This window comes from Podarcis muralis, chromosome 10 (assembly GCF_964188315.1).
Source record: "Podarcis muralis chromosome 10, rPodMur119.hap1.1, whole genome shotgun sequence".
Classification (NCBI taxonomy): domain Eukaryota; kingdom Metazoa; phylum Chordata; class Lepidosauria; order Squamata; family Lacertidae; genus Podarcis; species Podarcis muralis.
In genome coordinates, this window is record NC_135664.1 from 27,848,810 (window position 1) to 27,863,711 (window position 14,902).

Below are 14,902 nucleotides of genomic sequence, written 5' to 3' on the forward strand. Positions count from 1 at the left end.
TTTCTTTCTTCTGAAGCGGTGCTGGGCTTATTTTTTAAAAATAGTTTTTATTGAGTTTTACATTAGTATATTCAATACGATCATCCTTATCACAGAAAAAAAGAGAAAGAAAAACAAATCCCCCGCAACCCCCCCCCGACTTCCCTCAACTTCCTCCTCTGGTTCTTTAAATATTTGTTTCTTCTGCTTATTTTATTCTACCTTAATTTGTAATCTTTTAGCTAAATATTATTGCATTTGTATCATTTTTATACCCTGTTTTCCAAATAACATCTTACATTTTCTTATTTACCCAATTGTTACCTCTTAAACTTTATACTTGTTTTCTTAATCGTCAGTGTTTAGTCAAACCCTGCAAGCGAGTCTACTTCTTTACAGTGTTTCTGTATATACATCATACATGGTTCCCAGTCTTTTTTAAAGTCTCTGTTGTCTTTATGTGCTGGGCTTACTTGGGTCAGGTGCAGTGCAGGGTAACTACTACTGTTTGGGTCTCTGCCAGCTACGAATTCCCACCTAAAAACACTGATCCGGAAACGTCAAAAAAATAAATAAATAGGAACCTTCCTTGTTCTGTCCTCCCCTCACAACTTGCGCACAGGAAATGTTTTCTCATAATGCACCACAATTTGGTAATGCCTTCGTTCTACCACCTCTGCCCCCATTGCACACTTCCACAGGCTAGTTTATTATGGATGTGTGCACATCTAAAGCAGTGTCTCCCAAACTTGGGTCTCCAGCTGTTTCTGGACTACAACGCCCATCATCCCTAGCTAGCAAGACCAGTGGTCAGGGATGATGGGAATCACAGTCCGGGGGGGGGGGACAGCTGGAGAACCCCAACTTTGGGAAATGCTGAAGGAAAACATGTCAAAGGGTGCTGAAAATGGTAGTTCTGTGAGTCTTTTTTTTTTAAAGTAGCTGAGAGGGAAAAGAGTGCAATTTCATTGTCATAGGTGCCCACCGAAGTTGGACACAAATATGACAGGTGGGTTTTAAACCCCCATGAAGACTCTACCATGCTGCCACCTTTACATCTTCAAATAAGTCGTATTTGAAAGCAATCTCTCTTCACATTTGTTAGGAATCGGAGATGAGCGACTGCCCTATAACGCCTTCAATGTGTGTGCGTTGCCTTGGCTACGGCATGATGAGGCAACTGGCTGATTTTATTGATCCGCAGGATGGATGGAAAAAATTAGCAGCAGATATAAAAGATCCCTCTGGCGCAAACATATACAGCCAGTTGCACATAAGGTAGTGTACTGGTGACAAGGGTGTGTGTGTGTGTGTGTGTGTGTGTGTGTGTGTGTGTGTGTGCTTTTTTATCCTTATCTTGCAAAACTAAGTAGGATTTCAAATTGGATGGGGGACCGTGTGTTGAGATTCCTTCATTGCAGGGGGTTGGACTAGATGATCCTTGAGGTTCCTTCCAACTCTACAAGTTCTGTGATTGTATGGCTGTTGTCTTTTGACATGGAAAGTTTTAATATGTGATATTGCACGCTTTGCTGTTGACATATTTTGATTTTCTAACCCACCAGAAATTGATTCAAGTGTCTACCAAGAGGGCCATTTTAGGGAGGGAAAGCTCCATTTGTGTAGCTTGTTTCAACTCCTTAAAAAATATTAGATATTCCACATAAGGACAGATTAATATAGCTACAGAAAACAACCATATTAATTTGTCCATATATGCAATATCTAATACTTTAGGGAACCATTCTCTGGTAGTTAGGATTGATAGATACCTCTGGCATTGAAGAATAACAATTCTAGCTGCTGTTGCAATATTTCCCATCAAGCTTTTGCATTCTTTGTTTCATATATCTTTTGCTACAATTTAACATCATTATTGCATCACATCTTAAACTGATACTTGGTATATGTTATTTGTATAGCATATTGTATACCCAATAACTTTGACAGCTTACTTGATGGAGCATCTAACCATCATCTTTTACGGGCGGCACCCTCACTGTAGTTAGTTTTTTGTTGCAGTCACAGCTGAGTTCTTAATGTGGTGGCCCTGTTCATCCCATATACTGTCAGACATCCTTTTGGATGTTAGACACATTAATGCATGAAGAGCTGGATGCTCTATCAACTAAGCTATCCAGCTATCTATCATAAGCTTGCACCAAAGCCATATTTGAAGTGGAATATATCATGCAAGCTACATTGCTGTTGGCTTTTGAACTTTGTGGCTAAAAATTATATTCTGTGTATCTTTTTTTCAAAATTAATTTGATTTTTCTTCTTTCTTTTTTTTAAAAGGCGTTTTGAAGCTTTAAAACAAGTAGGAAAGAGCCCCACTTGTGAATTGCTTTTTGACTGGGGGACACAAAATTGCACTGTTAGTGATCTAGTAGACCTGCTAATCAGGAATCACTTCTTCGCACCAGCCAAACTTTTGCTTCCAGGTAATTTTGGTCTTCACGGTGTCTCTGGCACGTATTCAAAGGGGAGGTATGGTGGTGTTCTTATTTCTTTTAGATGGTGGCTTTTAATAATTGTCTTTCAGGTGAGCATCTTTTCATGTAGCCATTTGTGAAATCTTTAATTTGGTTAATAGCTGAGAAAGACATATAAAGCACTCCTCTTTTCTGAAAAGGTTCATCAACTCGCAATGGTCAGGAGGAACTATGGTAGAAATCCAAGTAGGCCTGTAGCCACACCAGAAACAGAGTTGGAGCTATGGATGTGTAGCACCACCAGAAAACTATGTTAAAAATCTGACAAACGTATATCCCACGTATTTATATCATGCAAGCCACATTATGATGACTTGGCCCTGAAAGGCATTCTAAAATATGTTGAATCATGCCACAAAACTTGGTCTCCTTATATTCCTGAAATGCAAAGTTTTTCTGGAATATTCCAACTTTTTACATACAGTGGTACCTCAGGTTAAGTACTTAATTCGTTCCGTACTTAACCTGAAGCACCACTTTAGCTAATGGGGCCTCCTGCTGCCTCCGTGCCGCCGGAGCACGATTTCTGTTCTCATCCTGAAGCAAAGTTCTTAACCTGAAGCACTATTTCTGGGTTAGCGGAATCTGTAACCTGAAGCATATGTAACCTGAGGTACCACTGTATTAGCATAACCCTAGATTGTTTCACACGAGCAACCACCACAAGGGAAGGCACTTTATATTGATGCACAGCATTATTGCTGCAGGTGAAGCTGGCACATTGTGTATTGCCCTCCTTACTAGTCCAAAACTGATACAGAAATTGGATTTTGTGTGGTTTTTGGTGATGTCTCTATGCCCCAAAGTGTGATTAGATGCAACCTTAAGACATTGTGGAGATAAAGGAGTCCAGCGCACTATTAAGCCGTGACTGTTCTGTTTGTTGGTACAGAACAGCTTTCGGCAACCTGTTTCCCACCTAAAACCTGTTTTGACTGTTTTGTATTTTATGGCAGATTCCATGAAGGCAACAGACACTACAGTGCCCTTATCTTTACAAGAAACTACGTGTCTGAAGGAAAAAGAAGATCAAGTGGCACCTGTATTGCCTCTCTTGGTTCCAGATAAAGGGAGCCTAACTTCAGTTTCTTGCAGCCCAAGTACAAAAGAGAGTTGCTTGCCTCTTAATGACTCAGGTAGGCAATTATTTCTTCTATCACTTCCCTCCTGCCTTACAGTCCAGTCCGTTATGTATTGTAGAACATGATATTAAAGAGACCCCTGACCATTAGGTCCAGTCGTGGCCGACTCTGGGGTTGCGGCGCTCATCTCGCTTTATTGGCCGAGGGAGCCGGCTTACAGCTTCCGGGTCATGTGGCCAGCATGACTAAGCCGCTTCTGGTGAACCAGAGCAGTGCACGGAAATGCCGTTTACTTTCCTGCTGGAGCAGTACTTATTTATCTACTTGCACTTGATGTGCTTTCGAACTGCTAGGTTGGCAGGAGCAGGGACCGAGCAAGGGGAGCTCACCCCGTCGTGGGGATTCGAACCGCCGACCTTCTGATCGGCAAGTCCTAGGCTCTGTGGTTTAACCCACAGCACCACCTGCGTCCCTGAACATGATATTAGGGGACGTAATATCAACCACATGCAAATCTGAGGTGGAGATTAGGGTTGCCATATGACCAGAATTTCCCAGACATAGCTGGGATTTGGCCAGAAACAGTGTCCTGGCAGAAATCACTGGAATGTTCAGGAAAATCCGGATGTATGGCAACCCATGTCAGAAGTGTAGATTTTGGTGAATTTCCTTAAAATTAGCTCCAAAAAACCCTTCACAATAAAGCACAGCAGCTTTTGTGTCCAGATTTTCACTTTTTGAAATATGGCAACCAATATTTAAACCAGATTAAAGGACAATGAAGACTAAAACAATGAGTTAGCTGTAAATAAAATTTGCTCCCCCAAGTTCTATGGTTTAAATACAACAGATAACAGGGTCACTTATATTTCAAAATTAATAATTCCAGTCCCATGCAGGGACTTTATGTTAGCCCGACTGAATGTTTTCCCCTCACCTTTTGTCAAGGATAGATATTTAAACATCCCCAGAAACGATAGACATTGTGGAAGATCTTTGAATGTGCCAGAAACTGTAAAACATTCTTTACTACTGTCCATTGTACAACCAGTTATGCAAACACATGCCATCCCCCTTTTTGGGTAGACTTAATATCACAGGACAATGAAAATATCAGATTCTGTCTGACATTAACCCGGAAGTAACTGCAAGGGTGGCTGAGTTTTTGTCAATAGTATCTCTTAGAGTGGTGAATGGCACTATTTAGCAGAAAGAAACTCCAATGAAAATCCTCGTTCTTGCATATTTTACATGGCTGTTTTTGTATATAAAATTTTATGTATGGACGTTTTATGGTGGCCTATATAAACCAAATAAAGGTTTGGTGAAGTAAGTAAATATGGCAGCCGTAACAGACTAGGCAGGTTATATAAATCCAGAGTTGTTTACTCAAGATGATTGCCTCCTAGGCAGTTCCAGGGAGGAGGGGCAAGGGGCAAGTGGTCTCTTTACATGCTGGATCTTAACATTATAACAACTACTGTAGCATTGTTTTAAGCAAGCTGCTGTCAAAATATGCCAAATTTCCGTTCTGAAATAAAATGTTGGAACGTTTTTCCCCCCATCTTCCTTTGCTAACCAACCTATTTGCTTAAAGATATATTTACTCATGGCCAGTGAAGTTGGGTTGCAAATCGCTTCCCCCCCCCCCCGGAAAAGTTTTTGTTTCAGAAGCAAATTAGAAGCAGCAAGCAGAAGCGAGTTGCAAATTCAGTATTTGGCAAGCATGGCAGTTTTCAGGGGTTTATCTTTTGTTTACTAAATACAAGGAAAACAAACACATTAAACTAGATCACTCTCTGGGGCATCAGAAATTGTTCCAGTGTGAGCAGAAGAGTTTTCAATTAAAAAAAAAAAAAAAACTTCCAGAAAACTCTGGTCACTGCTTGTAGCTAGTAAGTTGCAAACTTTTTCAGGGGTGGAAAACTGTTTTTCTATCGAGGAGCAGATATCCCTGGGGTTATTCTGTTTGGGGCTGCATGCTGATAGCAAGTGGGGCACCTGTGCTCTCTCACCTACTTTCTTTGCCCCATATTTCTCCCTTGTTCTTACCTGCATGAAACCAGGTTGAGCGTTTCATAAAGCCCTGAGTCACAGATTGCTCTCCTTTGACTTATACAGCCTTGCATAAGAATAGCTAACTGATCTTCATCTTGCTTTCTCTCCACCTTTTGCTGGCATCTCCTGAAAAGGAAAGACATATCTCTGTAAGGTAAATAAATCATGGCAAGATTTGTGGTGCTGGGATTTGAAATCTTTTTTAAAAAAACAAAAACCCTGCTGGGTCCCCACCCCTATAAAAAATGAATTTGAGATCTCCACTCATGCTTCTTCTCTTTCAGTATTGCAGAGCTTTCCGTTTGATAAACTGAAAAGTCTTACAAATAACTTTGATGATCGAACTGTGTCGGCTGGTGGCAACAAGATTGGCGAAGGAGGTTTTGGAGTGGTGTACAAAGGATGCATTAATGACAGAACAGTGGCAGTGAAAAAACTTACTTCTGTAGGTTTCCTGTTACTATGTATATCATCATTTGCACTGTGAATTATCTTTTCTCTCTCTCTCTCAAAGCGTAAGCGAAATTGAAGCATGAAAATGGTCAGAAAACCATGCGGTGAGGCACCCTATGTATCACACATCTGTCATATAACATTTAAGAGCAGAGCAGAAGAAGTATTGCAAATTTTGGGGCTTTTAATATTATGCATATTTTGTAATAAATCCGATAAAGAATAATATTTTACTGTGAAATCCTACTCACAAGCAAGCCTTATTTAATTCAGTGGGGCTTACGCATATGCAGTCTAAACATGCCCCTTCATGTAAACTTGTTGTTATCCCTTGCACCCTAGAGTATTTTCTTCTTCTTCTTCTTTGGCCCCTTAGTGCCCTGGACTCATTTGGGAGGAAGGTGTGAGATAGAAATAGGATAATAAATAACTATTGCATAAAAGTAATAGCTCCCAGCAAACTCTAGATCCTTGAGGGTAGGGAGATTGCTTGTGTATCCCCCCCCCCATTGTGGCTTCTTGCTTGTGGAATTCTCCCACCAGTCAGTTAGCTTCTGGGCTGCTTGTTAACAAAGATGCTAATGAGTTCACTTGCAGTTGGGTTTCAAAGGCTCAGAGCTAGCTTTCCCTACTGCTGTGTTTCTGTTGAATATCATTGAATATCTCTGAGCAATACCTGGAAGATACAGAAAACCTTGAGGGCCTGGCTCTGGAAGCCACCCTATTTGCCACTGTTAAGTACAAACCTTTCATTACGTGGTTGGCCTAGAACCGGTCTGCTTCCCATTAACCTCCCATTATTTTAAATGTCATTATAGGTGACCGATGTAAGTATCGAAGACCTGAAAAAGCAGTTCGAACAAGAAATCAGCATTATGGCAGAGTAAGTCGTGAGCGGTTTCCCCCCTCTATACAACCACAACCAAAATCTTAGCACAAGATCCAGCTCCCCACCATTCCCCAGTTCTGACTGCTTATTTTACAGAAAAAATAATAATGCATGCTGGGTTTAAAGATGTGCATAGCGCCTCGTATACTTTGATCCTCACTATTTTGAGCACTGCTTGGCAGTGGCCCTCCAGGATTTTGGAAAGGAATTTTCCCCATCCCTACGTGGAAATTCCAAGGATCGAACCCAGAAGCTTTTGCATGCCTGTTCTCTGCCACTGAATTGTGCATGAAAGCAAACTATTGGCAACAAATAAACTTATATAGTTTGTGTGACTGAGATCGTTGATCAAGATTATGTCTAGGTTCATTGGAGCCACTCTAATTCCTAACCATTCAGAACAGTAAATACAAAAACCCAGACTAACAAGGCCGTTTATTTGTTTTTGTCACAGATGTCAGCACGAGAACCTAGTAGAATTGCTTGGATTCTCAAATGATTCCGATCAGCCTTGCCTGGTTTATGATTATATGCCTAATGGCTCATTGCTTGACAGACTAGCTTGCCTGGTAAGTGAAATACTTGCTTATTGTCGATGCCTCTTTGAAACTGCTAAACTGAGAGGGGGGAAACTGAAATATCTGGAATCTATTGTAGATGTGAAGTATCTGATCACAAGGACCTCTTTCCCTTGCAGGCCTCTCCTATTGACTGTGATGGATAGCTCTGAATGTGCAAAGATATGTGTGTACAGAGCTACCTTTTAATACAGTGGCAAGGGCAGCCTTTGTAGACAGAAGCTTTGTAGACAGTATAAACTGTGCCTTCCTCGTAGCACGTTTCTCCCTTTCATCCTGAGTTTGAACGTCTTCAAAACCCATGCCACCTTTGGTAAAGGCTGTTCTCCAATTGGAGCTCTTGCAGGCCAGTGTTTCTCAATTGTCGATGTTTATACTACATTTTTTAAGATTTGCCTTGAGACAGTCTTTGAACCTCTTTTGTTGACCACCAGCATTGCACTTTCCATTTCTAAGTTCAGAATAAAGTAGTTGCTTTGGAAGGCGATAATCAGGCATCCACATAACACGACCAGTCCTGCGAAGCTGAAGAATCATTGCTTTGACACTTCGATATTCTAGGCCTCTCTGCCTAGAAATAGTGACTCACTTCCACTTTCCACTTGTTTTTAAGGATAACACGGCACCAATTCCTTGGGAAACAAGATGCAAGATTGCTTATGGGGCATCCAATGGAATCTGTTTTTTACATGAAAATAACCACATTCACCGGGATGTTAAAAGGTAATAATCTAAAAAACTAATTATTGCACTAAGGAGAGATAGTTCCATCTTTGTTTTGTCAGTATTTCTCAAACATGTTTTTTAAATTAAAACAAAAAATTATGGTGATTTGCAGAAAGGGCAATATTTATGTTCTACGTTTTTCTTGGCACTGAATAGAAGAAGGCAACAGTGTAAAGATAATTGTTGCTGGGTGTGTGATTGTTTAGTAGAGAAGAGAGTTTTGGATGTGGCCATAATTCTCTTTTATCCCTCAAACTACAAGCATGGAATAACAATGAAACCTGCAGCGTTAGCTAAAAATACAGCTCCCGCCTTACTTTTCATTTGATTATTGCAGCACCATCTCCTTGAGAAGGAGTGTTGAAGAACCTGACAGAATTCCCTCCCCCTTTTTTTGTTTGTGTTTTTCAGTGCAAATATCTTACTTACTGAGAACTTTGTGGCGAAACTGTCTGACTTCGGACTTGCAAGGGCTTCAGTAAGGTTGACGCACACTATCCTAACAGACAGAATAGTGGGAACAGCAGCCTACATGGCCCCAGAAGCTTTGCGTGGGGAGATAACCCCGAAATCTGATATCTTCAGCTTTGGTGTGGTGAGTGAAAAAACACCGAAAAGTTATTTGGAAGCTAATATATATGAGAGTAGTGCTATTAATATGTGCAAGGCTAGTAGTCTGATAATAGGCGGGTTCAGCAAAGGGAGTACCAGCTGCCTTGGGATCAATTGTTGAAGGAAGGCATAACAACCCTTTCTTTTAAAACCTTTCCTTACACAAGGTTTTTCATTGAGTGGTTCTGTGCACTGGTTTCTGATAGTAGTTCATGACGTGCATTTCACTTTTTTTGTTGTTATTGTTTTCTGATTATCTTTCTTTTAGGTGTTACTTGAAATAATAACTGGACTTACTCCTGTGGACGAAAACCGGGACCCCCAATTACTGGTAATTTCTTCTTCTAGAAATACGTTTAGAATAAATACACATTGCATTTTTCAGCAAACTAGAAGTTAGCTGCTGCGTCAAGCTTGTTGAAGAGTCTGCAGCATCAAAAGACCATGACTTAGGTTAAAACAAGAATTCTGGCAGGAGTTGGCATTGACTAGAATGTCAGTGAATCTACCACCATTGTCTTGTTGTAATTCAAGTGTGTTACTACAATGTCTGCATGAGCATGCAACTAGGGCCAAGGACTACATGTTGGGATCTCTTTAACTAAAGTCATGTTGCACTAAGGCAAAACACTTGTTTTTTCCAGAAGAGGGATTAAGCAACAGGACAACAAGCCAGAGTTTGTTACAGAATGTGGGCAGCATTCAGATCAAACTTATGGAAGGAGAAGTATATAAAGAGAAACCATTGATATGGGTTGGGGGGGCATAAAAAGTGACTACCCTCTCTTTCTGTCTTGGCTTGTGTGAATGTGGCAGGGTTAGGGACTTTTTGTTTCCTCCTCCTTGGGCTTATCTTCCCTCCCTGCCTTCATAGTCCTGCTCTTCCTCTGACGCTATTTCTGCTTCCAAACAGCTGTCTATCAAAGAGGAAATTGAAGATGAAGAAAAGACGATTCAGGATTATGTTGATGAAAAGATGAGCAGCTGGAATATTGCATCCATTGAACAGATGTATTCAGTTGCATGCCAGTGTCTGCACGAAAAAAAGAACAGGAGGCCAGATAGTAAGACGGTACCAGGATATTTTTATGCTCTTGTCCTTTGTATGGCTTTTGAGAGTGTGTTTACATTTGGCGAGTGTGAATTTATATTTCTGCTTGCCTTGCAGGTCAGACAACACTTGCAAGACCTGCTGGCTGAGTAAGGTCTCTCCTGTGCTGTGACTTAAAAGCAAGTCCATTGACGTACTGAGGCCTTGTGACCACCCTGTTCCCTAACATGTAAAAAACTAGATGCAACGCAGGATATTGGTTTGGGATCAAACAAGGCCACAACTTTATTGGTTACAGATGTGTGTTTTGTCCATAGGCATTGGGATAAGCAACTGCACGTCACTCCCACCCACTGGGAGTATTTCTAAGGGTGAAGCTGGGGATGCCCTAAGACCTACGTCAAATTGGGGTGTCCCCCAAGTGGTTCCCATTGGAGGAGTGGTATGACCCTCGCCCCCATCTGGGCATTGGGCAGGAGCCACTCCTCCTGGATCCTTTTAACAAGATACCCTTACCTGTGGAGGGGTAGGCTACAGCCTCCCCTCCAACCAATACTAGGTTTACCCAATGCCTATCCACCTTACGAATTTGTGATGCTTCCTATGAGGTAGGCGAAAACCCAAATGGTGGTGCTAGTTAGCTAAGTGGGGGAAATTCCTGCCCAGCCCTTGAAAATTAGGCCACCGACATTGTCCATAGCAAGGTCAAACCATCCCTGAAATACCCTAATCTGAGGGAGGGAGGGTGGGTGGAAGGACCGGCGCGGCAAGAGAAAGGCTGAAAGGCCCCACCAGCCAGACATTTAAACTTCCCCTGGGCGCAGCACAAAGGGCCACGATTGGTCGGTTGGTCCCATGCCCAGGGGAACACTCATTAACACCTACCGCCATTGGTCCATTTGGCAGGGATACGATCTGGCCTGTGATAGGCCGGTTTTCCAGGGCCTGCCTGCAAAGCCGCCTGCCTGATAAGGGGGCAGACGGACTTAGATGCTAATTTTACATTTGTGTTCCTGTGCCATTGCTTACAATTCCATAGACTTCTTTAAAAAGGGAATGTTATTTTGAGGCCCGGTTACTTTGTCATGGATCTTGGACTGTACAAGAGGGACACCTTTTTGACAACCTTATGTGTATGCTGTTGTCCTTGCAAACTTATCGCCCTCAATTCTGCCTGCCTGCAGCTTGGAGAACACCACTGTAGGTTTGGCTCCTTCTCACTCAGTGGCCATACCCCATAGCAGAAACCCAGGAGTCGATACATTCCTTAAGCGTCTCTGCTACAAATCTGAAATGTTTCTGTATGAGCAGCTTTCTGATCCACCTTGTTCTAAGCTCGTGTGTGACATTCCAATAACAAGAAGGTGCAAGAGCTGCACTATTATGTGCAAATCCATGATAGCAGTTTCCTGGTTTCCTGTTGGCATCTATTTGACTAAAACTGCTTAAGAAAGTTGTCTGCAGCCGACTTTTCAATCTTGATTTTTTCCCCCTCTTGAAAACTATAGCTGCTGGAGCCCATCTTCCAGACTTGCCAATTCCAGAGGAATTAGGTATACTTGCTGCTTCTGTAATTGATTTCTGAAATAATAGCTTAACACATGCAAACAACTAATAATAAAAATGAACAGCTGGGATGGTCAAACAGCTTGATGCTGGGATGGTACTGTAGCTTCCCTGTCCCCACTTTCAAGCTATATAAAAACAATTGCTGATGGTTTTAATTGGGCAACTTATTCCGATTTGTGCCAGATGCAGAAACGAGGCCATTTTTAGCAGTTCTACCAATGGCAATTGCAGTCTGACTTTAAAAGGGAGCAAAGCAAACTTGGTGAGATGAAACAGAATAAGCAAAAGCTGCCTGTAGCGCGGGCAAGTAGATCTCTAAGCTGTTCTCCTGTGGAAAAAAGCAGCAGCTAATGAGGCTGCCGTTCGCATAGCTCAAGCCATATAAAAGCAAGTGAAACAGGGGTGCCTAGAGCAACAGTTTAGCGAGAGCTAGGACTGCATGGTCCAACACACTCAGCATCCCGTGCCAGGTGAAAAATCCATTTTGTAAGCTGCACAAATGTGCTTGAGCCTTTGCCAACCTTGTTAAGTGGAGGAAGTGGCAATGATACATGTCTGCTATGAACAATCCAGATTTGTCTATACCTGTGCTTCTGGTTCGGGGATTTTTACCAGGCTTGCAAGCGTACAGGCTATACCAAATTCATGGTCTAAAAGATGTTTTTGAAAAGGCTATGCTAATATTCAGGAAGTGCTAAGCTCCTTGCCAAATTACGTGCTCCAGCTGTGGCCTAAATGGCTCTGTTGGCTCATGAAGCCAAAGCCAATCTTTTTCAAGAAGTATATTTCACAGTTCTCATGGGAACCATGAAACTCTGAACCTGTTCCGCCATTGTATTTTTGCCAGCATAAAGCCACATAGGCATACAAAGATAACCGCAGAGTATGTGAATTGCCCTCTTTTTTTTCCTCCTTCTTTTTTGCACCATTGCGCCTTCTGAAGAGTGCTAGAGAATCAATCCTACTTATGATGGCACACCAACTTGGACTATCAAACAACCATTTTGTGCTGTCAAACAACTCTGCTACCCTTTTCTAAGATGGAAGACACCAAATACACCATGGACATTGTATTTTCCTTTTCAGTTCCTGTATTTTCTTTTTCAGTTCTTGTTTCTACTTAATGCATATGATGACTTTGAGATACAGTATATTCATGAGACAATGACTCAAGAGCCTTTATAAATTCAAAGTAGGTGATGAAAGAATTCATTTATTCAGCCAGAAGATAACATCTAAAAGATGAACATAAGTGCCTATAATCAAAATCAAGTTTATTCAGTACATTAGTCTAACTGCATATATCTTTTTCAAAGCAAGTTTTTTTCATAAATTATTTTGCTAAATTTTTCTAATATATTCACTGCCCTTCTCCTAGTATGTTAATATTTAATTAACAGACACTCAGGGTTGATCAGTGTAGAATAAATTTCATCCCTGGCATGCTTTCCTAGTAGATTTTATTTTGGTCTGGCGACTCATTGATTATAGCATGATGATGTGTCTGCCTATAACCCCACTTCTGAAGATACGTCTGGTGAGAAATTACAGGGCAGAAACTCAACATTGCAGTGGGTGAAGTGATGCACTTATCGTGCCTTTGTAAATACATGCAGGCACGATACAGAACAGAACAGCACAGAGAAGAGCAGAAGCCTCATAAACAGAACTGCAAGACCTCAAGGAACGACACTCTCCATATGAACCTACCTGGACCCTGAGATCATCTTCTGAGGCCCTTCTTCATGTGCCTCCTTCACAAGAGGTCCAGTGGGTGGCAACACAAGAACTGGCCTTCTCTGCAGTGGCTTCCTGTTTGTGGAATGCTCTCCCCAAGGAGGTTTGCCTGGTGCCTTCGTTATACACCTTTAGATGCCAGGCAGAAACATTCCTTTTTATCCAGGTCTTTGGCCAACTAACATCCTCTATCCTTTTAAATGTGCTTGGGGGAGGGAAGATTGGGGAGTTATTGTTTTGTTTTTTTCTTGTTCTTGTTGTGTATTTTTGTCTTGTATTTCTGTGCTGTGCACTGCCCTGGGATCTACAGATGAAGGGTGGGATACAAGTTTAATAAATGATAATAATGTATTTGGGGCCAGAGAGGAAGGTGAGTTTTTTCCATCACTGGACTAGCCTAGAACACACGTCACAAGGGGTAGCGCAGCAGTGGGGAATCTGGGCCCATTTAGACCTGGCAGAAGTCCTGCATGAAGTGGCACTGGTGTGGATTTTCGGGGCGAGGGCAAAGAGATGATCCTTTTCAGTAGTCAGGATCCACTGAAATGATGTGCTTGGAAAGCAGTTCTCTTTGTTCCACTGTCAGTGACAGGAAAGAGGAAAGGCCCTCACCCGACCCCTATCATATCGTGCAGTCACCTGACCTTTGCAGTTTGACCCACCCCAGTGATAAAACACTTGGCTATTTTCAGAATAACGTATCCCTAATGGTTAACTGCAGCCACATTTCATGCACTCCATGCTCCAGCTAAAACAGCCTCTTAGATTCCTTGAATTACCCTTCTACAGCAGTTTCCTTGGTGCACGAATGCCAACGCCTGCTTATCTTGAGAAGATAGCAACTAAGAACAATGTGCTATTTGTCATGGGCTGCAAAAGACAAAAGTATTAGGGTTTGACATGGGAAGCTCGGTTACAAATCATCTCCTTTGTACACCATTTGTTCCATGGAAAAGATTAGCAATAGTTATGCAGTTAAAATATGTCTGCTTAATCTGCAGCAATTCACTATGCAAAACTGTCTAGTGATGCATGTGTTAAAATATGCAATAGAAGGCACATTTCGGGGTTTCCCCCATTCTGTTTTAAACCAAGGAGCCTATGCCGTTTTTCATTTGCGGCAGTTCCATGTTGCCGAAAGAGCATAGCCGCAATCTCATCGTTCCAGCCAATGCCATTTTAGGACAGGAAGTGAAGTTCTGAAGTCCTTCCACCAGCTCCCCTGGGTTCAAATTTATTGGAGCGTTTTGGAAGAAGCAAGATATGCTGCTACTGTAAAGAGGGAACTATTCCCCCAGCAGAACCGAAGTAAAATGCAGTGTCTTCATTTCAGGGAGTAACCAACATGGCATGCTCCATGTGTTGTTGGAGTACAGTTCCCATCATCTCTCATTATTGGTCAGGTTGGCTGGGGCTGGTAGGAGTTGGAGTCCCAACATCTGGTGGGCTATTCCTGCACTGAACCTGGGACAACCTACAGCAGGGATGGGGAATCTGTGGTTCTCTAGATTTCATTGGATTCCAACGCCCTTCAGCCCCATACAGCTTGGCTATAGGTCAGGGATACCCCAGCAGCACCATTCTTGATCTACAGCAGTGATGGCAGGTTGCCATCCAAATTAGCTTACAACTCAGTCCTTTTGTTATTCCAGCAAGGAAGTGTTTAGCCATGA

General features: G+C 42.0%; 1 protein-coding gene across 6 annotated transcripts; it reads left to right on the top strand.

The window, feature by feature from the left end:
• The first annotated feature begins 1,064 nt into the window (after window positions 1-1,064).
• On the top strand, window positions 1,065-13,580 carry IRAK4 (interleukin 1 receptor associated kinase 4). Of its 6 annotated transcripts, none has more exons than XR_013394334.1 (11): window positions 1,065-1,257; window positions 2,278-2,423; window positions 3,431-3,610; window positions 5,899-6,059; window positions 6,886-6,950; window positions 7,411-7,525; window positions 8,148-8,257; window positions 8,672-8,855; window positions 9,141-9,203; window positions 9,786-11,476; window positions 12,436-13,580. XR_013394334.1 is itself a non-coding variant. In XM_028747094.2 (11 exons), exons 1-11 carry the CDS (start codon window positions 1,094-1,096, stop codon window positions 10,074-10,076), a joined length of 1,383 nt encoding a protein of 460 aa, XP_028602927.2. In that variant the 5' UTR covers window positions 1,065-1,093; the 3' UTR covers window positions 10,077-13,580. The 6 variants fall into 6 exon arrangements, 5 of the variants coding, with proteins under 5 accessions (XP_028602927.2, XP_077790791.1, XP_077790790.1 ...); XM_028747094.2 differs by having other exon boundaries at window positions 9,786-9,944; window positions 10,041-13,580; XM_077934665.1 differs by having other exon boundaries at window positions 9,786-9,936; window positions 10,041-13,580.
• Window positions 13,581-14,902: the final 1,322 nt, after the last annotated feature.